The sequence below is a fragment of the Mastigoproctus giganteus genome, chromosome 2 (assembly GCF_048544385.1).
Source record: "Mastigoproctus giganteus isolate SK-2022 chromosome 2, ASM4854438v1, whole genome shotgun sequence".
NCBI lineage: Eukaryota > Metazoa > Arthropoda > Arachnida > Uropygi > Thelyphonidae > Mastigoproctus > Mastigoproctus giganteus.
This window is the reverse complement of record NC_143576.1, coordinates 132344893-132368976: the sequence shown is the minus strand read 5'-3', so window position 1 is coordinate 132368976 and position 24084 is coordinate 132344893. Positions and strand designations below refer to the sequence as shown.

At 34.6% G+C, this 24084-nt stretch overlaps 1 protein-coding gene across 1 annotated transcript in view; it reads right to left on the bottom strand.

Moving 5' to 3' along the window:
• The window catches only part of LOC150089573 (uncharacterized), a 183973-nt gene extending 161098 nt beyond the window's left edge, over positions 1-22875 (bottom strand). Inside the window, exons 1-2 of the mRNA XM_090368672.1 lie at positions 22753-22875; positions 12447-12538 (exon numbers count right to left, since the gene is read on the bottom strand). Coding sequence (XP_090224798.1) covers positions 12447-12537 — 91 coding nt within the window. The 5' untranslated portion in view covers position 12538; positions 22753-22875. The remainder of the gene's footprint in view (positions 1-12446; positions 12539-22752) is intronic.
• Positions 22876-24084: the final 1209 nt, after the last annotated feature.

The following is a 24084-nucleotide window of genomic DNA, read 5'->3' as shown; positions in this document are numbered from 1 at the left end:
GTCCATTCCCTCTAATAATTTGTCCAATCCTTTAAATTTATTCAAACTGCCCACTTCCACAACACCAGGGCGGAAATTTATTCCAACAATCAATTTACTTACTCTCTGATTTAAAGCAAATTTCTGCACACCTATCCAAGTATCCTTTTCCAATTTAAATTTATGTTATGTTCCCTTATTTGTATCATCCAAAATTCATTATTCACTATTTTTCACTCTATGTACTATGTAATGTAATTATATAATTATTCACTATGTACAGATGCCATTGGTATTTATTTTATTCAATCCATTAACACTTCAATCGGGTTTCCTTGGAGGTGCCTAGTTTCCAGACTACAATTTAGATAAAGATAAAGAACTCTTTATTGCATACAATTTGTATCCAATAAAGAGTTCTTCTATAAGTCTCTCTTGGTCAGAGTACCTTTCCATGCCCCTGACTAATCCTGTTGTTCTTCTCTGCACACATTACAAAAAATTTACATCCTTCCTAAACTGATACTTCCAACCTGTATGCAGCATTAAAGATGTGGCCTAGCCATGTTCATATGTTCATATATCCTTGCAAGGAATATTAGAGTGGACATATATAACAGACTTCCTAATTTAGAAATCTTCTTTTTCATCTCCTGTGGTTCAAAATTTCTCTACCCCATTCCATCAAATTCATCTGTTGGGTCTATCATTCTTCCAATTCCACTAATCACTCAGAACTCTAACTTACTTTCTTTGAAACCTGACTTCTCCCATCAAAACTTTCCTAACAGTGAGATAATTTTCCTTGGCAATTTTAATGCTCACAACTCCTGCCAGCTTCAATTTTCTAGTTAAAAGGATCTAGCTAGTCATGATGCTAAGGCTTTTCCAATTAATAGTGACCTCAGACAACTTGTTCATTTACCTTTCAGAATACCAAATAATCTTAACTATACACCCAACAATGCCAATCATTTTTTTCACAACGATCCTTTAAAATAAGTGGTCAGTGTTAATGGTCCTCTGGGCACCTGAGATCACAACTTTGTGGTGGTCTCTTCTCCAATGATGTCTCTCCCTCATAGCCTTGTGTAGTTTGGCACAATGAAATGCACATAATGATCTGCATAATTCTTCTTTTCATTGGTTGAACTTCAGGGTTAAATCTTCTAGTCCCAATTTGTCAGTGAAATGATTCTTGTTGAGATGAAATCTCTATAAGAATAATTTTTCTACTGGTTTCAAAACCTGTGCTGCTGAACTTTCTCCTGTTCAGGTGTCCATTTATACACTTTCTTATTCCACTGCTGCTTTTCCTTCCACTTTGAAATTTGCTTATTCGGCCAGTTCCAAAAAAAGGTGACAAAACTGCCTCCCTTCAAATTATTATTCCATGGCACTGTCCTTTCCAAAGAAATGGAGAAATCCATCAACTGACAACTCTTAAGCTATCTCAAACCTTCCATCTGATCAGTGATCACCAATATGGATTCCACTAGTGTCAATCTACTGTTTGATATTCACTTATGTTAGTCATCTTTGGAAAAATTCAATAGAAAGCTCAGAAACTCAAGCAGTTGCTCTTAACATTTCTAAGGCTTTTGATCATGTCTGGCACAACAGTCTTCTAAATAAGCTCCCATCTGATGGATTGCCACCTGTTTTTTTTTTTACAACTGGGATTCCAGTTTTCTCTCTGACTATTCACTATGGTTAATGGTAGACCAAGGTGATCAGACTTTTAGGGAATGAAAATCAGGAAAAATGAATTCTGAAGATGAAAAAATCAGGACAAGGCACACTGAAGAAGAAAAGTCAAGACATTTCAGGAACCCATCTATAAAAGCCAAAGATAGATTATTTTTACTACTCTCACTTTTCTGTAGCAACACTAATTTATTTCGTATAGCCGTGCATAAAAAGATCAGTAAATTTTTTTGGTTAAAGTTATCAAGCAGTTAACCGTAGGAACACAAAAATCATAATCCAGGTACAATTACATAAGATTTTCTTATGTAATTGTACCTGGTAGAAGGAAGGCAATGAAACAGATTGGTACACTTGATATCGATGGTTCCACTGTTGATAATCCTGCTCAGATTGCTCAAAAAATGAATGAGTATTTTGCATCTACATTCAAACATGAGGAATTCTGTAGGAAAGTGGAGGACAGAAGCTTATTAACTCTAACAGGGAGCTTAATGATTTTGTAATACTGAGAGGAAAGTGGAGGAAAAATTATTGAAGTTAAACATAAGGAAGGCATCTAGGGTGGATGGGATCAATTCAGTTATATTAAAGGAGATAGCAAAGGAAGTAAGCAAACCCTCAGTCATAATTATGAGATCATCCTTGTACTCGGGGGAAGTCCCCACGGACTGGAGATGTGCAAATGTATCCCCAATTCACAAAGGGTAACACAAATAATTATAGACTTGTTGGTTTAACTTCCGTTCCATGGAAAATAATGGAGTCATTGGTTAAAGAAGCATTGAAGGATCATCTAGACAAGACTGCATTAATAATTCAGACACAGCATGGGTTTGTTAAGGGAAAGTCTTGTCTGACAAATCTGATTGGATACTATGATGTGGTTACAAATGAACTGGATGCAAAAAATAATTCTGATATCATATACTTGGAATTCAGGAAAGCTTTTGATATTTGCGCATTGAAGGCGATTGTACAAATTGGAGCAGTATGGTATTAAGGGCAAGTTGCTACAATGGATAAAAAGGTGGTTGAGTGGGAGAAGACAGAGAATGGTAATCAATGGACATTGTTTTTCGTGGAATAAGGTTATTAGTTGAGTATCCCAGAATTCAGTGTTGGGTCCATTGTTGGTTTCTATATTTATCAATGATATTGATGAAGGTATATCAAACTTAATGTCCAAGTTTGCAGGCGATACAAAAGTTGGCAGGGTTGTTAATGACAGTAATTACAGGGCATTGTAATTAATGGCAGTGTGCTACTACAACAGGATCTTGAAAAGTTGAGCAGATGAGTTGAAAAATGGCAACTGAAGTTTAACATTGACAAATGCAAACTACTGCTTATGGGTAGAAGTAACTCCAGAGAAACGTACCAACTGTGTGGTACTACACTTAGGGTGGTAGAAAATGAAAAAAACCTGGGATTACTTGTGCAGTCAGATATGAAGTTTTCTGAGCATTGCAGACAGGCTGCAAGAACAGATCATGGTATACAGGAATGATATACAGGAATTTTTCTAGTAGAGAAAAAGGAAGTGATTATCCCTTTGTATAAGGCAATGGTCAGGCCATACTCTGACTACTGTGTACAGGTCTGGAGGCCTCATTTTAGGAAGGATGTAGAGTTACTAGAATAAGTACAGAGAAGGGCAATAAGACTGGTGAGGGGAATGAAGGGGGTCCTCTTAGCAAGAAAGGCTTAAGTTCTGCAAATTGCAGTGTCTGGAGACCAGGCACCTGCAAGGTGATCTGATTGAGGTGTATGAATGGGTTGAGCAGGCTCAATTCTGATGGGATTCTTCCTCTTGCTCAGGTTATGCACCAGATGGGGCATAAATTCAAATTGAGGAAATGCAGTTGTAGAATAGATATGTGGAAATTTTCCTTTAGCTAGCGGGTAGTTGATTGCTGGAACAAACTTCCATCTGTCATTGTAGAAGTTGATAGATTAAATAAATTCAAAGAAGAACTGGACAAACTTTTGGAGGGAATGGATTTTATTTTATTTTTGCTGATGCTACGTAAGCTTGCTTTCTTGCATCACGTGCCTCTACTACTATAACTACTAACTACTTAAATGCTGATCTCCAGATAATTCTCCACATGGGCAGAGAAATTAACTTCAATCCTTTTAAAACTCAGTCTAATCTATTCTTCAGTGACACTCAAATGCAAAGAAAAGATCAAAAATTGTAATCATCCTGACTTCTAATCTCTCTTTCTCCTGGCACAAACACGTCACACATATTGCTTCTGCATAAAAAATGGAGGCGGTTCTCTTTGTCTTGGCAGTGTTTTACTTCTAAACAGCACCTGACTGTAAAAATCCCAAATCCATCCTATTAGAAAATATTGTTCCCACATCTGGTGTGGGCCACCAAAACCTCTCTCAAAGAACTCTATTCAAAAGGGAAAATAAGATTAATTAATGACCTGCCTCTTACAAAATCTCTTCACTCTCTGCCTTATGGATGTTCAATTTCATCAGTTTTTCTACAGATACTTCCATGGGTAATGTTCTGCTGAAGTCACATCTGTAATTCTCCCACGTTTTCAAACCAGTATGAACACATTCCGCAACTAGTCAGCATCCATTTGCTGTCCAAACTCACAAAACCAACTTATCCTATTCCTCATTTATTCCTTTCATTTTTGTTGTCTTGAACAACCATCCTTCACAACTATTTCCAGAAAACTGCAATCTAGACAACTTCAAGTCTAATATCAAGATTCTTCTGTTTTCTCAGCCTTCAATCCATGCAGCACTAAAGCAATATAGGTTCTAATACCTTTATGTTTAGGGTTTTCATTTTGATTTTTCAGATTTTTTTATAGTATTTATGAAATTTATATATAAGTTGAAAACCTACATGTTTTTGAGTAATACTCTATAAATGCACAAGTCCACAATCCTTATCCGAAAAGCTCTCAAGACTGAACAGTTTTTTCATGGAGCATCACTCATGAGCACAACATAACCCAAGCTGGTGAGAGGCTTCAGTTGCACAGACAGCATACTTATATCATAAAAAAAAAAAGGCCCTGAGTGCCGGGTATATTCATATGAAATAATATTGTACCAACCAGCAAACTGCTTAAAAATAAATAACTTTAATCTGAGAATTTTAGCTACATGTAAATATAAAATTAAAATTGAAGACTGAGAATTGTACAGATAAAAGTGCTAAAAACTGTAAACAATAAACTAAAATAAAATACACAAAACCAAAATAAAACCATATGAGAAGTTTTCAAGACATTGTGCCTCTTTGTGAACTCAAAATAAGAAACAAGACAGTAGGTCAATATATTAGCAGAAGTATAGCCTGCACATGCTCAGCCATCTTCCAGGGTGGATCATGGTTAGCAGAAGGAAAAAAAAAAGTGAGAAATGGAAAGAGATGTTAGAGTGTGAATGTGAAGGAGGACAATACTTGCCAGACCCTGCGAACCTAGTGCAGTAGCCCACCATTTCTCATCACACTGTAAAATAACAGCCTCCATAATAGGATGAATGCAAGTTCCACCACTACGATTAATGGTGGAACCCCCCGCTGCAGTTATATGAAGGGCTTCCATCCACATGAGATGGTGGGAGTCATGAATGCAGTCTAACTCCTCAACATTGAAACATGGGTTATAATTAAGATGATCATTCCAAAAGTGCTTTGCAATGGCTGAGCTAACAACAATCGGAAGCATGGGACAAGCAGTACCTAAGGTTTGCCTGCCACTGTAAGGCTGTCCAGATTGTGGCTTTTCATTATGGACCGCCCATCACTGATCAAAGATCACAATGTGCTTGCCATCGATTTGGCTTGTATACTTTAAGTATATGGATTCGTATTGTATATCAACAGTTGTGTGATCTTTTATATGCTAAAGCCAGAGGGATCCAGACACTCAGAGGTATGATGCATTATGGGATTTTTCTTGTAGTACTTCGGGCCTTATGTGCCCAGGCTGTGTGTGAATTGGATAACTATAAACTTCATCAACAAAGGAAATTCCATGCTCTTATTTGTGAAATGAATAAACAAGATGAGTACAGAAATGATTCTATTAACAATGCATGGTTTTTCTAAATATGAGAAACAAAGAGTTATCTGCAGAACAGTTGGAGATTTTATATATATATATAATCTTTATTGTATACAAAAGTGGTATATACGATACACCCTTCACAGCAGTAATGCCAAGGGTTTTACGTTGGCAATTATTCTTGGACTTGAATTTTGCCGTACTTTCCCGTATGGGGAAAGTACGGCAAAATTCAAGCCCAAGGATAATACATTCAAGGGACACTTCCTGTTATTTTAAATAAGAGAGCCTAGGTTTTGTTACGTGACCTACAGGTATATGAGCTTACTGAGCACTCTTACATTACTATGCTTAAGAAATTAGAATCTAGGGTGAATCAGTTAATATATTCATGGTAAGTACAAAAGAAACATAAGCAAAGCTGAGTGGTGGAGACCATGCATTGGGGCGCCAAGTGCCAAAATTTTACAGCTTGTCCACAGTACATAAACTGGGCATTCCGTTCTGCCCTATTGTTGCTTGTTTTGGCACCACAACATATGAACTCTCCAGGTGAGTTACTGGCTCCACTTATTGGTAACACAAGAGTACACAGTAAATAGTACTATGCAATTCCAGAAGATCATCAAGGATTTTAATATTTTGGAGAGCGAGGTCTTGGTCTCCTTCGATGTGGTCTCCCTTTTTATGTCTATTCCCATACAGTCTGTGATTGCCTTTGCCAGGCAGTTGCTGGACAGGAATACCACACTGAAGGAAAGCACCTCACTCTCTATTAATGATAGATGTAATTCTTTGAACATTTGTTTATCCGGTAGTATGATAATTTGGAATATTATTTGGAGATTTGTTATATAGATAAATTCAAGGTACCGCCATGGGTGCTCCGGTCAGTACCCCATAGCCAATATCACTATGGATCCTCTGAAGAAAGACATATTTGCAAGTTTGCCTATTCCTATTAAACTCTGGCAGATATATTTTCAGTCATTCCCAGGGGTTCAGAGTTCCTCCTTTGCTATCTCAACTCTTTATCACCATACATTTCATTTACTATGGAATTGGAATGAACAGAGCTCTTCTGTTCTTAGATATCTTGGTTCGCCATGATGTCCACCGTTTAGTCACCTCAATCTATAGGAAGCCCATGTGCAGGGGCAATTTACCAACTTACTTACTGATATACCTTCATCAATGATATTGATGAAGGTATATCAGGCTTAGTGTTGAAGTTTGCAGATGATACAAAGGTTGGCAGGGTTGTTAATGACAGTGTGCTACTGCAACAGGATCTAGATAATTTGGGCAGATGGGCTAAGAAGTGTCAACTGAAGTTTAACCTTGACAAATGCAAAGTACTGCATATGGGTAGAAGTAACCCCAGAGAAATGTACCAACCGTGTGGTAATACACTTAAGGTGGTAGAAAATGAAAAAGACCTGGGAGTAATTGTGCAGTCAGATATGAAGTTTACTGAGCAATGCAGACAGGCTGCCAGGGCAGGTCATGGGGTTTTGTCAATGATATATAAGAATTTTGCTAGAAGGGAAAAGGAGGTGATTGTCCCTCTGTATAAGGCAATGGTCAGTCCATGCCTTGAGTACTGCGTACAGGTTTGGAGGCCTCATTTTAGGAAAGATGTAGATTTGCTTGAGCGTGTACAGAGAAGGGCAACAAGATTGGTGAGGGGAATGAAGAGATCCTCTTACCAAGAGAGGCTTAAGTTCTGCAAATTACAGTGGCTGGAGACTAGGCACCTACGCGGTGATCTGATTGAGGTGTATAAGGCCTTGAATGGGTTGAGCATTGTGAATTCTGATGGGATCCTTCCACTTGTTCAGATTATAACCTAAGGGGGGGCATAAATTCAAATTAAGAAAAGACAGATGTAAAATAGATGTGCGGAAATTTGCCTTTAGCCAGCGGGTGGTTAATTGCTGGTTTTTTTTTTTTTTTTTTTTTTTGTTTGGTAGTTGTTGGCGCATCGGCTTCTGTGGCCATAGTGCACCTCCCAAGGTTTTTGCAGTACTTTGATCCAAGCCCGAGGCGGGAATCGAACCCGCGACCTTTGGGTTGCCAGGCAGGCACTTTACCCACCTGGCTAGCCCGGTCGGCTGTTAATTGCTGGAAGAAACTTCCATCTGTCGTTGTGGAAGTTGATAGGTTAAATAAATTTAAGGAGGAACTGGACAGGCATTTGGAGGGAATGGTGTGATTTTTTTTTTTTTTTTCGGCTGATGCTGCATAAGCTCATACACTTGCTTTCTTGCATCACATGCCACTACTACTACTACATCAGTTCATGCCACAGCACATATTTTTAGCAGAGTTAGAACAATGTTTAACCATGTTTGGACATATTTTACTGATGTTGTTGATACAGAAGCTGAAATTCTTAGGGTCAGATCAGATCTGGCCAGATGTGGATGTCCCCCTCATGTTCTAAAAAAGCTTGAGTTATATGATGGTTCTGTTTCCCATCCGATCAAGATGGACACATTGCTACAGGCTATATCCCTCACTATCCGGCCGTGCCAGCAGGTCTTGTCAGCATATTATGCCAGTACCGTATTGGCTATGTGCAATTCCCTGGCAGGAAATTGCAATCAATACTTTCCAAAGTTAAGCCAATGATCCCATTATTGCATCATGTCATTGTGGTCTATTATATTATGTGCCCAGAGTGTGGGATGTGTTACATCAGGAAAACTAAATGTATACAATCTAAGAGCATGAGGGGGACTATCCGGGGAGGGGGGAGTAATGTTACTAGCTCAGCCATTGCGGAGCACTTTTGGAAAGAACAATATCTTAATTGCAATTCACATTCCAATGCTGAGGTGTTAGACTGCCTTCATGGCTCCCGCTATCTTGATAGAAGTCTTCCACATAGCTGCAGCGGGTTCCACCATTAATGGTAGTGGTGGAACTCGTGTGCATCCTATTATGGAGGCTGTTATTTTACAGTGTGATGAGAAATGGTGGGCTAACTGTATTACCAGTTCCTACCCCACTGGGTTTGCAGGGTCTGGCAAATATTGTCCTCCTTCACTTTCACACTCTACTCTAAAATTTTATTTTAGTTCATTGTATACAGTTTTTAGCACTTTTATCTATACAATTCTCAGTATTTAATTTTCATTTTATATTTATATGTAACTAAAAAAATTCTTAGATTAAAGTTATATATTTTTAAACAGTTTGCTGGTTGGTACAATATTATTTCATTAAGATACTTATATTCTATTACAGATGGATCACAGTAATACAATAACATAGACAATGTTATATAAATAGTTGCATTTTATGTTGTCTATGTTGCCACATTATGACAATGATTAATTTGTGAAATTTTCAACTGTTTAATAATTACCAATTTTAGAAAACTGTACATTTGTGACTCTTCTAAAATTTAAAAATTTGGAGTGAAAAATATTTTTATTAATTATAAAACTTTTACCTTTTTAAAGTTAAATAATAATAAAGATTATTTTTAATATGAACAGGAATTTTTAGATGATTGAATAACACTAATATACATATTAACAGTATCTTATCAAAGATCACAAAAGAATAAAATCTGAAAATATTGATGAAAATGAAGATCTTGGCCTTGTGCTGAAAGAGTGGATTCGACAACAAAGGAGTGAACGTATGCCACTAACTGGTTTGTTGGTGACAAAACATGCTAGAATATACCATAAAAAACTGAACACAAATATTAAGTGTGAATATGCAGAAGGCTGGCTGCAAAATTTTAAGCATCCTGGTATAAAATATCTGAAAATCTGTGATGAAAAAAGGTTCTTCTGATCATGAAGCAGCCGAAAATTACATTGACGAATTTGCCAAAATAATATCTGAACAAATTTACAATGGTGATGAAGAATCTGTACTGGTACTACATTCCTAGAAAAACATTAACTATGGCTGATAAAAAGTGATGGGAAAAAGACAACATCTAAGATGTTTTAAAGGTGTATGCAATTTACTTGTGCATTATTATGCACAACAAAAAAGCATAGGTGACCAGAGAAATATTTTCTGATTGGTTCAATAACCACTTTTTTACCAGCAGTACAGGCTCAATGCAGGCAAACTGGAATGGCAGAAAACTGTTAAAATTTTATTGTTCCTAGACAACTGTTCTGCACATTTCCTTGCCAAATTTCTTGTGAAAAGTAATGTTTTTTTTTTGTTTTTTTTGCCTTTAATTTCCCACCAATGTGACATCTTTAATACAGCCTTGTGACCAAGGAATTTTACACTCCATAAAGAGCCAGTATAAAAACATTTTTTGAACTGTATGGTTAATGCAGTCAACAGAGGTATAGGAATCAAAGGCTTTCTGAAAGTGTTCAAATGTTAAGGATGCCATTTACACAGTTGCTAGTATTTAGAACAATGTTGCTAAACCAACATTAACAAATGCTTGGCATGGACTTTGGTCTACAAAGATGTTTGATGAAGATAAACCTGCAGATGAAGACTTACGGATTTAGTCACTAAGGAAAAGGAGATGATTTCAAACCTCCTTACTTATGCCAAATGTTTATCACTGAAAAGTGAAAATAAATTTGGTCTGGCATAGCCAAGTGGGCAGAAGGGAGAGTGCAGTAGTACACGTTCTTTGAGTGGGTTGTGGTTCAAGTTCATGACTGCTAAATATGATTAATGTTTGTATTGATAATTTATTATAAATTCTACTGACCTGATGCATGAGTATAAACAAATTAGCTGACATCGAAGAAGTGCTGAACATTGACAAAGATGCACCTGTTGTGTATTCATGCAGTGAAGGGAAAATTGCTGAAATGGTGTTAAATCAAGAGAAGCATGAGAACAGTAGTGATGATGATACTGTGTAAATATCCCCATAGACAATATGTGTGATCAGTTGACTGATGGCCTTGAACCTAGTGAGCAAGAGATTGTTGCAGTTTACTCAATTAAAAGAGAGAGAGAGAGACTGCTTAGACCGAAAGCAATGTTAATGAGACAGATGACACTAGAAATCTTTAAAAAGGCAATTTGTCACAGTACTGCTTCATCACTTGGGAACCCTGTTCCTGGCCCATCTTCTGATGTAAAACTCCAAGCTGATGATTATGACAACACTGATGCACCCTGTACTCCAAGTTCCTCAAGCCAGATGGAATGTACCTTTACTGCATGTATATGTACAAGTATTTAGCTTAGTTTATATATGTCTGAAGTTTATTGAATGTTTTCCTTACAAATAACCTGTACTAGAATATTTATGTTCTACATTTTTCCTACTATTTCATTTACCAAATTATTTACTGCACAAATAAACTGTAATATTATTTATCCCACTGTGAATATTCATAAAGGTTTGGTGCAGAATGCTTGCTATGGGGTGCTGCAATAGATCCTCTCTCAGGGATAAGTACAGGGGATACTTCTGTTTCTAACCTTCCTTAATGACACTGATGAGGGAATGTTCATGCTTTAAAGTTAGGAAGAGGTTAAAGAACTAGTACCAGGCCATTTTTCTTCAGAATGACTTTATTATTATTAGCCATATGGTACAAGGAAGCCTGAGGCTTATGCTGCACTGACCAAAAAAATATATGAGTTACCCTGAGAGAGAGAGAGAGAGAGAGAGAGAGAGAGAGAGAGAGAAGTAGAAAGGAATCACCAAGAAAGAGAAGAATGATGATATCCAGCTCAGGACCCTGGGTGTATCAAGCCCATACTCGCCAGATGTGAACCCCTGGGGTTTGTTGCATGAAGAGAACAGTTTGGGAAAAAATTGGTGAATTTTATGCTTCAAAATATAAGGTTTTGCACCCCAAGGGAAGAAATCTTACTTATAAGGAGAGGGGAGGAGTTGGAGTTAAAAGTGGTTCAAAACGAAAAAGACTTTGGGGTTACAATTCATTCAAACATGAAATTTTCCATCCAGTGCAAACAAGTGACTAGGAAGTCACATGGTGTCCCCTCTTTGTATGAGACAATGGTAAGACCCCATTTAGAATATTATATTCGGATCTTGAGGCCACACTTAGAGAAAGACAGGTGAGGGATGCTAATTGATATCCATATGAAGAACAACTTAGAAGGTGCAGCATACAAAGCTTGGTGACTAGACACCTTTCGGAGGAGTGACCTGCAACGAGGGAATGCATATTTCCATTGGCAGAAGAAAGAAAAACTGAGGATAGGGGTACAAATGCAAAATCCTGGAAAGTAACAGAAGGTGGATCTTACGTTTATTTTCAGGCATCATGGTGTAGATCACTGAAGCAAACTGCCTACCATGGTGGTTGAGGCAGAGTTTGGTAAAATTCAAAATGGAATTGGATAGTCACTTGCTGGAAACAGGAAAGGTATGAATGATTGAAATTTGCTTTTTTTTTTTTTTTTTTTTCCCTGTAGATGCAGAAAAAGTCCACTTCCTTGTACCATTTAGTGATTATGATGCTAACACTAAATAGGACAAAGACCTGCCCTTAAAATTCTTCCTGTTTTCACCCTCTCTTCATTCAGGTTAAGCAGGTAAACATCTCATTTATTAAATTTGATTGTGTTTAATTGACTCAGCTTTAAATCTTTAAAGTATTTTGTCTCATAAAATTGATTAATTTGATTAGTTTACTATTTCAACTTTTCTGTAATTCTACTCAATATAAAGTAAAACACAAAAAAAAAAAATAATATATTTAATTTTAAGTAATTGAACAATACCTGAAATTAAATTTAAATGTTCATTTGTTTTCCGTCCACACTTAAAACTTGACTTTCTTCTTTTTGGAGCAGATCGTGAGTGTCGTGCCATACTGTAAATCAAAAAAATAAATTAATTAATTAAGATTCGATATCACAGAATGTTACATTCAATATCACAGTGGTTGAGAACAACTGTCACAATAATCAACTGCCTACCCACCCACCTAGGATTTCAAAGAACATAGTGAGGGTACCAATCAATGTTCCTTCTAATTTTTTTCAAATGTGCAAGGAAAATCATGCCCTGTGAGCAATAACTTATGTGATATCTATGGCTGCACACTTTTTCTAAATAAAAAATACAGCTTTTCCCTTTGCACGTTGTCCAGTATTTGTAGACTGGTATCAGTGTCAACAAATTTGCCTGATAACAGAGAGAGAGAGAGAGAGAGAGAGAGAGAGAGAGAGAGAGAGAGAGAGAGAGAGAGAGAGATATATATAATATAAAATAAAAATATATAAAAATAAAATAAAAATATAGATGGAGAAGTTATTAAACACAAAATGCCGAGCCTAGTTGAAGAAAAAAGAGAAAAAGAATGTTAAGATCCTATAAAAAAAAAAAAATTAATTATTAAGTAGAATTAAATCCGAATTAATGCCGAATTAACAGGCCAATTATATATACAAAAGCTGAAAGAAAAAGAGGGGAGGGTGATAGAGATAAAAATTATAAAATAAAAATTATAAAATAAAAATTAAAAATTGGTACATAGATCAGGTATTTCATCAGGGGGCTACACCTGATCATGTACCAAACACTGTGTTTCTATGCAAACTCATGTTGATGGAGAAGCTGAAGAAATGAAAAGGAAATAAAAAGGAAATAAAAAAATTTTTTTTTTTTTTTTTTTTAAATTTTTTATAAAAATTTTTTATAGCTCCAGAAACATGAGTGAGGTAGCCCCAACGCAGTGTATTTAGATTAATAAATTAAGTAACGTAGTGTATTTGGAAATAAATTGAATAACGCAACCGCAGTGTATTTAGATTAATAAATTAAGAAAATTGAGTAACGCAGTGTATTTGGAAATAAATTGAGTCGATAGTATGTAAGAACGCCAGTTTAAATCGAAAGTATGTAATAAATAAATAAATAACAAGGTAGCGGTATAGAAAAAGGAAGCAATGCAAGGTAGGGGAGGGAAAAGAAGTTAAAAATACAGAGGCGAAGATAGTGAGAAAGAGGAAAGTGAGAATGTCCGAATCACCCTCGTATTACACTAATAGTTCAACGGACGGAAAAACGAAGAGTAGAAAGTAGAAAGATGTAAAGAGAAGGAAAAGAGTTTAAAGGATACTAGGCAAGCTGGGGGTGTAAGTACCCAACCTCATAGACAGGGCCTTGGCTGTGAGAGTGTTAGTAGAAGTGGAAATTAATACCGCTAGCTTGTATTGTATATTTTACGAAATAAAATAAAATAAAAATATGAACAGGAGGAAAATTAAATACATACGATAACTGGCAGAAACAAGTTGAGTGAAATATAATTAAGAAATGACAATAAAATATGCAATCATGATTAATAAGGTACAATTATGTGAATATGATTAATAAGAATGGAATGCAAACAGAGGGAAAACTATGACAACGATGGTGGAGTTGCTCAGAAGAGAACTATGGGAGCCCTCTGTGGTCAAAATAAAATAGAGAAAATAAAAGATTGGACATAAATAATTATTGATATTAAATTACGAAAATGAAAAGAAAACTTAGGAAGTGAAAGAACACGAACATCGTTCTAATAGAAGTTATAATAGAAGTCATTATGTGTGATCACTTTCCAAGTGGTGGAAATACCACCATTCAAATGTACAACTATACAACTATACAAGTATCGAATTAACCCTAATCAAGGTGGAACATGGTGAAACCGAATTTTTCTTTAATGTAATCAGAGAGAATTTTTATAATAAAATTTAAGAAATTAATAGGAATGTCATTATTGCGAAGTTTGGTATAAAGATCATTTAATGCACCAGCGAAAAGTGATTGATTGCTACTAATATTAGCTAAACGGATAATCTGTGTGCAGATAATATTTTTATGAACCTTAATCGAAATGTTCGAGTTCCAATTTGTTAAATAGATAATATTAAAATTAAATTCGCTTCTTTTGTCAAATAGTTCCAAATTATGACGAAGAGGAGGACTATTTAAAGTAATACTTAAATCCAAAAAATTTGCATGTTGGTTGCCAAAGTTTTCTTTATTGAGAGTGAGTTCAGTTGGATATATAGATTTAGCAATATTTTCAAAATGAATGTTGAGAATAAGAATGTCATCAACATAGCGGAATGCATAAAAATTAAGGTTCGGGTTGTTATCAATAAATAGATGTTCGTAATAATGGAGAAATAGATTAGATACTATGCTAGAAATTTGTGAACCCATGGGAACTCCTATGGATTGTTTATAAGCATATCTACCATCATAGATATAATTGTTTAGGATACAGAGGTTGATGTAGTTATTCCAAGTGACCTCATCTGTTGATATAACGTTTTTGTATTTGAGGAACAATTGATGAAGTACATTAACAATCAGGTGATGCGGTAAGGAGGTAAATAAGTTGGTGAAGTCATATGTTTCAATACTAAATATGCTGGAATATGCATTGGAATTAAAAATTTTAATGATACTGTGGTTGTTGTTAATGATCCAGGTGGTAGGGATATTAATAAGGATAGTAGTTAACAATTTGAAAAATTGTTTACCTGGATGATAACAGCCACTTTTTTTGGCACTAGTGATGAATCTGAAGCTAACTGGATGTTTATGGAATTTGGCTATCATATACAAGAAAGGCAAAGTAGAATTGCGAATTTTGGTATGCAATTTTTTATGCAAAGCTATAATTTTTTTGATGATGGTATTAATGCCGAGATTACAGCGTAAAAAGGTGGAACTACTTTCTACTTCCTTTTTGAGGGTGGTGTAATAAAATTGCTTGCAGAAGATAGCAAAGTTATTAGAAGCCTTATCTACCGGAGTGATGATAAATTTTTGTTGTAAATCTGAGATGGCTTTTTTCAGGTTAAAATATTTGGTATGCGAATTATTATAAAGGTAGTAAGTTTTAGAAATAATTTTTTTAATGTCTTGAAATGTGACATTTATCCAATTATAGAAAGCTTCGTGGGGTATTGTATATTTATATGCTAACTTGTTGCAAAAATTCAAGATATTCAGATAAATATCTTTATATATATTATTGAGGTTGGCCTTATGGACTGGTCTGAATTTAAAACCTTTTTCCATAGCGGACTTTAGTGGAATGTTGTTAATAATGTCCAGGTTACCAGTAATAATATGTTTATGATGTTGATCAACGTAAGGAGCATATATGGGATCATCAGTGACATGGAAGATCTAAAGCTTGTAAGTTGCCTAAATTAGTAGCTAGAGTTTTATAATTACAGATTTTGAGTCCAATAGGAGATTCATAGTTGAAGCAGTGATGGATCTTGAACTTGAAATGATTATAAAATGGGAGAATATTATTACGATTATTAAGTAAATAATGCCAAGGAATTTTATCGAACCAACTATGAGTAAATTTAATAGTACAGTATTCATTACTGTATGTAGTAATGCGACCTAGTCTAAAGAGAGAGATGTCTAAAATAATATGCTTAAGTTGAATATTTTTACATTTAAAATTGCTAATAAATAAAGTTAAGGCTTTAAGTATAGAGTTTTTGATATTAAAGAGAAAAAGAGAAATGTTGTGTACATCAAGAATGGTATTGTCCCAGGAGCTAATAATATTACGAAAATTGTGCCAAATATGCCTATGATGACGATTTGATTTATTTCCACGTTTGTATCTACGCTTATTGTTATTGAAGAAATGACTAAGATGGAATAAATTGTAAATGCAGTGGCTGGTGTTTAAACAACCATTGCTTAAAAGAGTTTTGTTAAAAAATCTATTGTTTAGGCCGTAGGGATATAAAGATTTATAAGTGCACATAAATAGATTCTCATAATAATCACGAAGAACGTTGTCATTGATAATGGCAAGTATTTTAATTTTAACGTTGTTGAAGCCATGGTGGTGAAAATGGAAAAGTTCTATTTCAGTATCTAAAATGTTATCAAGTAAAAGATTTTTACTTTTGGATCTGTGCCCATTGATTCTGATATTAAGAGAATTTGTGGTTTGGCCTACGTATTTAACATTGCAAATATTGCATGTGAGCAAATATATGACATTTTTAGTTTTACAAAAAGGAGGATAAGTAGAGTTAGATTTGGATTCGGAGTTATCCATCATGGGACAAGTGAGACATCGTTTATCTAAACATTTTTGAAAAAATAAATTTTGGTTTAAAATATGTGTAATGTACTCAGGGTTAAGGGAACGATTCTCCTGTTTAATATTTAACACTACATCCTCAGGAGTGGGATGTAGCGCAACACGTTTTCTAGCTGAACTAGGGGCAACACAGTGCTGACTCGCCGTATTGTTTAAAGAGACGTAGTGCATGACAAGTGGGGTAAAAATTAAATAGGGCAAATTGTGTTAGCAACGAATCCATCTAAAGGGAAGGAGTGGGGGTTGCATTTAAAAGTAGCCACGCGCAAAGCTGCAGATAGCTAAAATTAAATGAAATACATGAAATATGAAAACAAAGATGTGGAAAAACAGGAAAAATAAGGAAAAACAGTACGTGTACCTGAATGCGCAAAGCAGCAAAACAGGATACATGTATATAAATAATATAAAATAAAAATATATAAAAATAAAATAAAAATATAGATGGAGAAGTTATTAAACACAAAATGCCGAGCCTAGTTGAAGAAAAAAGAGAAAAAGAATGTTAAGATCCTATAAAAAAAAAAAAAAAAAAAAATTAATTATTAAGTAGAATTAAATCCGAATTAATGCCGAATTAACAGGCCAATTATATATACAAAAGCTGAAAGAAAAAGAGGGGAGGGTGATAGAGATAAAAATTATAAAATAAAAATTATAAAATAAAAATTAAAAATTGGTACATAGATCAGGAAATAAAAAAATTTTTTTATTTCCTTTTTATTTCCTTTTCATTTCTTCAGCTTCTCCATCAACATGAGTTTGCATAGAAACACAGTGTTTGGTACATGATCAGGTGTAGCCCCCTGATGAAATACCTGATCTATGTACCAATTTTTAATTTTTATTTTATAATTTTTATCTCTATCACCCTCCCCTCTTTTTCTTTCAGCTTTTGTATATATAATTGGCCTGTTAATTCGGCATTAATTCGGATTTAATTCTACTTAATAATTAATTTTTTTTTTTTTTTTATAGGATCTTAACATTCTTTTTCTCTTTTTTCTTCAACTAGGCTCGGCATTTTGTGTTTAATAACTTCTCCATCTACATTTTTATTTTATTTTTATATATTTTTATTTTATATTATTTATATACATGTATCCTGTTTTGCTGCTTTGCGCATTCAGGTACACGTACTGTTTTTCCTTATTTTTCCTGTTTTTCCACATCTTTGTTTTCATATTTCATATATATATATATATATATATATATATAATCTTTAATGCCCTTCAAGGCCAAAAAGCCAGGGGTTTACATTTTTACAGCCTCCCGAAACTTCCGGGAAAATCGAACAATTAATTTACAAAAACAGGTAATTTTACAAATGAAAACATATTTTGATACAAAGGAGAGAACTCCTTATGAGAGTTAAGTAAGTTTAACATATAAAGCTTAATTCGTATAAGCTGGTCGAAATGATCAACTTGCATTCTGTTTCTTAATGTATTTTTAATTTTGTTCATTAAGCTTAAACTCATGTTCACAATTAGGATTTGAGGCTTGAAACCTACTGCAAACATCCAATAGGACTGCCAATATATTGAATTGATCATCTTGTAAGGCATATGCTATTGATTGCACTGGCTTTGATTTTCTCATGAACCGTAAAATGAAAGTCTATGAACTGTTTGCATAAACTACTACAGAATTTCTCTGATCTGATATATTTGGCAAAATACTGTATATTGATGCCAACTCTGCTAATTCTCATGTTTCAACATTGAAGTTGGTGACGTTTGAAAAATTAGCAAAGTCAAAAATGTTCCATTGCTTTAGTTCACCTGCCTGCCATATGTTCACAGACACGATCAATGAACCTGATGATGATAGCTGCAGTGTCAGTGTCATCATTTGCAGCAGACAGTAACGCTTTAACCTCTGTACTGAAATGAGGATTTTCACAAAAATACTGAGCATGCAACTTATTGATTCCAACTTCATCAAACTGTTGTGCCTTGACTGTTGTTAGAGAACTACATTGCAAACTACATAACTCAGTCAATTCATTCAGAACATTAAGTGAGTTCAAGATGGCAATCAACATGAACCTGCAGATTCTTTAATTTATCCAAGCAATAGATGGGGATCACTGTTTTCAATCAACTTATTCAGAACAGTATTCAAGTAGAACATCATAGTTTTTCATTAATGTTTTAACTGCAAAGCATCTAGATACCCATCTAAGTTGATTTAGAGGTCTGAATGAAACTGATTCACTATCAGATGCATCAACTAATTGCTTAAATTTTGCTTGCCTACCCAGTGATTGACTGAAAAACACAAACAGTTCTGAGTATTGTCTCAAAAATCTTTCACTAGTGAAACATTCTTCCAGGCATCATCAATACCCAAGTTCCCCCCCCCCCCCCCGTGTGCTACACAACGCTGTTCTGTAAAGCGTAGAACTGACTTCCTCAAAAGTGTTGCAACGCCATTGCATTTACCTAACATAACTAAAGTACCTTCAGAAGTGAACATCACCCTCTTCTGAAGATTCAACTTATAAATTTGGTACAATTTTTCAATAGCAGCGCTTATCAATTCAGTATTGCATTTATTCAACCGAAAAATTCAACCAAACATTGACTTCTAATTTAAATTGCCTTTGCAACAATATTTGATGTAGAGTATCAACATTCTGGATACAGAAATATCAGTACTTTGATTGACAATTAAAGTGTGTAAATTTGCATTAAGCAATTTGTTCATGCTTTCTGAATGGCATAATTTATACAATCAACAAATTTGAAAGCATAATTCTTGCTGCAGTTGTCTGAAATGAATTTTAATGTATTTTTCAGTATGACCATATATGCTAACAACCAACAACGTTAACAAATTCTTGTGAATTACCAGAAGAATATTATCAACTAACACATTCAGATTAGATCTGTGGTTTTGTGCAGAGTCAGCTGACAATCATTCAGTGTTTCAGTTAGCAGTCTAACAATTCCTGTTTGTTTATTCTCTAGCTCTGTAATGCAATCAATATGAGATTTATGATTCGGGTGGAATTTTCTTTAGGTTTTCTTTACAACTACTTTGTAAAATCCATCGCTATTCCATTTTGGCATGATTAAAATTCAGGAATGATTTTAACAAATTAAAATCACTACAATAATAACAACAGCATATTAACTGCAGCTATGCATCCCACAACAATCGATGACTACAACGCAGCATCCTACAGCCAAGAGGCCCAACACTACAGACAGTCTTGTCAGATATATATTTAAGGTTGACCAGCTGTTACTTTGCATAGTTGAATAAGCTGGCAAACACATGGTTTCACGTTTGCTGCATGGTGATGAACCTCATATACAGACTTATTGGAGGTTATGCCTGCCATGCATGCATGTAGCTTAGAAGGAACACTGATAATATACTAAACATACAATATACTAAAACAAATTCATAACTCAAAGCATAGAATCTAAAAGAGCAATAAAATTAAACTTATTTCCAATAAATGGGTCAGCAACAGATTTAGCCATTCTAATACACTAAACACAATTAAAATTTTGGCTCCAATGTTATTATTAGCAACACTAAGCAAAATTTATACAGCATCAGCTAAAAGAAATCTTTCAGATACTCTGCCCAAACCATCCTTAAATTTATTCCAAACTACCCACCTCCACAACACCAGATGGAAGGATAGTCTAACAGTTGATTACACTCTGGACAGATGCAAATTTTTACCCATCTATTCTGCAATCATCCTTTCCAATTTAAACTTGTCATGCTTGTTAACAGGAGAGACTGCTTCTACAGGGATGGGATACACTTAAATAGAAAGGGTGCAAGAATATTTGCTGATGATATTGAGGCAGAATTAGGTGGGTCAGAAAACTGCTAGCTTAGGGGGGGGATACACGAACTAATAGATTAACAGTAGCCGCTGGCAGAGGTTAAAGTGATTCTTACACTGCTGCTATTGAAATGCAATTGAGCAGCAGCCTGGAAAGCAAGGCAATGGGGATTTCCAGAACTGCTGGAAGTCATAGTGGAACAAGTAAATACATGAGCTCTGTTAGGGTAACTAAGAGTAGAAACAGGTGCATGTATACTTACATATACACCAGTGCTAGGAGTATAGTTAATAAATTTGATTAGCTTGAAGTTCTAGTCAAGACATCAAAGGTAGATATTGTTGGGATATCAGAAACGTGGTGTCACACAGACATAAGCAGTGCAGAATTGGAATTTAGGGAGTACAGTGTGTACAGAAAGGACAGACAGGGCAGGACAGGAGGAGGGGTTATACTGTTAGTTAAGAAACACATAAAATCTAAGGAAGCACATCCAATTGATGTTGGTGAACAATGCAATGTTGAGTCTGTTTTGTGTGACATAAGCACTGGGAAAGGAAAAATGATGGTAGATGTGTGTAATAGGCCTAATGAATCTGATGAGTATAATGAGCAGTTGTGCGAAGAAATAGAGTAGGCCAGTAAATCAGAGTGTCTTATAATGGGGGAGTTTAATTTCCCAGAGATTGACTGGAATTTGTGGGTTGGTCACTCGCACACTAGCAAGGCTTTTGTGGATTTTATTGGATGATTGTTTTCTACAGCAACATGTTCGGGAGGCAACTAGAGGGAGTAATACTCTTGATCTGATTATCAGTAGTGGTTTTTCATGCATTAAGAATCTGCAGATAAAAGAACCACGGTGCCAGTGATCACAGTGTGCTGAGGTGAGATTTACTCAAAGAGGTAACTTTGTGATTTCTTCTGATTCCCAAAAGTCAAAATTCTACTCAAAGGGAAAAAATTTCAGAGGGATAGAAATACTTTTTGGGTCTTCATTGATGAAATAAATATGATCTCCAAAGGAGATTGGTTTATGACAAAAACTTGTTTAAGTTTTCATCCTTGTCCTGGTGAATATTTTGAGAAACTGTAAAAATTTGTAGTGTGTAACTTTAATAAAATTATATGATTGCAAAAACTTTTGAATCGCCCTTGTGTTTTGGAACAAAATGGTTATGCAGTTCACTGAACTAAAACTCCAATGGTGTTTAACACAGTAAAGAGCAAACATCTTTGGATGTGATATCATTAAGCTTTTGCTTGCTATCATCAACTTTTCCAAAATAAGTTGTCAATTTTACCGAAGAACTCCCTCCCCTAATGGCATTTTTTTGTGTTTTTCACTTTCCATATGATTTTTAAATCAACATCACCTTTACATGCCAGTAAATCAAGCATTCCTCTTCACAATTCCTATACATCAAGCATTCCTCTTCCCAATCATCTCGACAACAAGTAAAACGCGAGAATTTATTTTGCAAATCTCCAATGAATGTAAACTTTCATTGCGATTGGTGCAGTAATTCCTATTAAAAAAAAAACAAAAAAAAAAAAACATTAATTAAATTATAATCCATGTCAGATCACTTTGAGAAAAATAAATAAATAAAAATCTGTGAAATGGCTTTTACGAACAGGCTGTTATTAAAAAAATAATTTTTAATAATTAATCAAAGTTTATTGCATAAGAAACGAATTATGTTGATATAACTCCATGGAAATTTAAATTTCTCTGCTGGAAAAAAATGGGATTTCGTGATTTTATCTTTTAGCAAAATAATGGCTCAAAACAGTATCAACGTTATATTTCACTTCAAAAAAGAATAGAATTATTAGAATAGCTGGATGTGAATCCAACTGAAATCTCACGAGTGAGTCAACCTTTATATTTATATATATATATATATATAATTTTTTTTTTAATTAGGAAAAATGTGAATATATGCCTATATGCATTTTTGCAGCGCTGCGCAAGATAAGCGTGATATAAAATGATGTCATTATTTTTATAAAAATACAATTGTTTATATATATATTCACATAATATATACTTATATATATATATATATATATATATATATATATATATATATATATACTCAAAAAAAAAAAACAACAACATACATTTCTCAAAGCACACGTGCACAAATTCAAAATACGCGCAAAATACGGTACTTCCGACCACAGACGGTTATAATGGACGAGTGTGTGTGTATTTTTAATTTCACATATAAGATTATTCCAGCTAGATTGTTCAACAATAAAAAGAAATGTAAAAGGTATGATATGTTTCAAAATGGAATTTTATAATGATTTTTTAAACATACTATCCTGATGTCTTTTTATTGTTTAATGTTTTTAATGTGATATACACTTCATGAATCGTGATACCATTTCACATCCCCCCCTCCCTTTTTTGTGTTAACTTATGATATATGGTTTATATTATTTTCGCTATATATATTTTTTATAATTTATTTCCGCAATATATATTTTTTATAATTTATTTCCGCAATATATATTTTTTATAATTTATTTCCGCAATATATATATATTTTTTATAATTTATTTTTGCTATATATATAATAATAATAATTTGTAGTGAAAAATCACAACGGCTAAAAAAGAACTAAAAAAAATAATAACCCCAGGGGCTCACATCTGGTGAGTATGGGCTTGGCACACCCAGGGTCCTGAGCTGGATATCATCATTCTTCTCTTTCTTGGTGATTCCTTTCTACTTCTGACTCTGACTCTCTCTCTCTCTCTCTCTCTGTCTCTCGGGGTAATTCAGAATTTTTTTTTTTTTTTTTGTTTTTGGCTGGTGAAGCAAAAGCCTCAGGCTTCCTTCCACCATATAGCTAATAATAATATATTGTGCTGGTTTACGGCTAGTAATAGCAGAAACCCCCAGCAACCATAATGAAACAAATAAATAAATAGATTAGATAAGTGTATGAGTAGATGTGCTACCTGTCAGGCGTAGTTACAGTAGAAAAAATTAAAAAAGTGCCTGAAATATAAAAGCAGATTACATAAAATTAAATTAAATAAAAATGGTACTTTATTATTATTACTAGCCATATAGTGCAAGGAAGCCTGGTGCTTATGCTGCACCAGCTAAAAAAAAAATTTCGAATTATCATGAGAGAGAGAGAGAGAGAGAGTGAGAAGTAGAAGGGAATCATCAGATAAGAGAAAAATTATGATCCAGATCAGGACCCTGGGTGTAAAAAAAAAAAAAAAAAAGTAAAGTGCAGCCATTATCAACCCACTGCAGGATGGAAGCCTCCTCAACAATTCATGCTGATCAGGACCCAGGGTGTGTCAAGCCCATACTCACCAGATGTGAGCCCCTGGGGTTACTATAGATCCTAAGATTTGAACTTGGTAAGCATGGGCCGTCAACCAAAGGAAGTACAGAAGAAAGCAAGGCCTGTTTCTGTTATGACATAC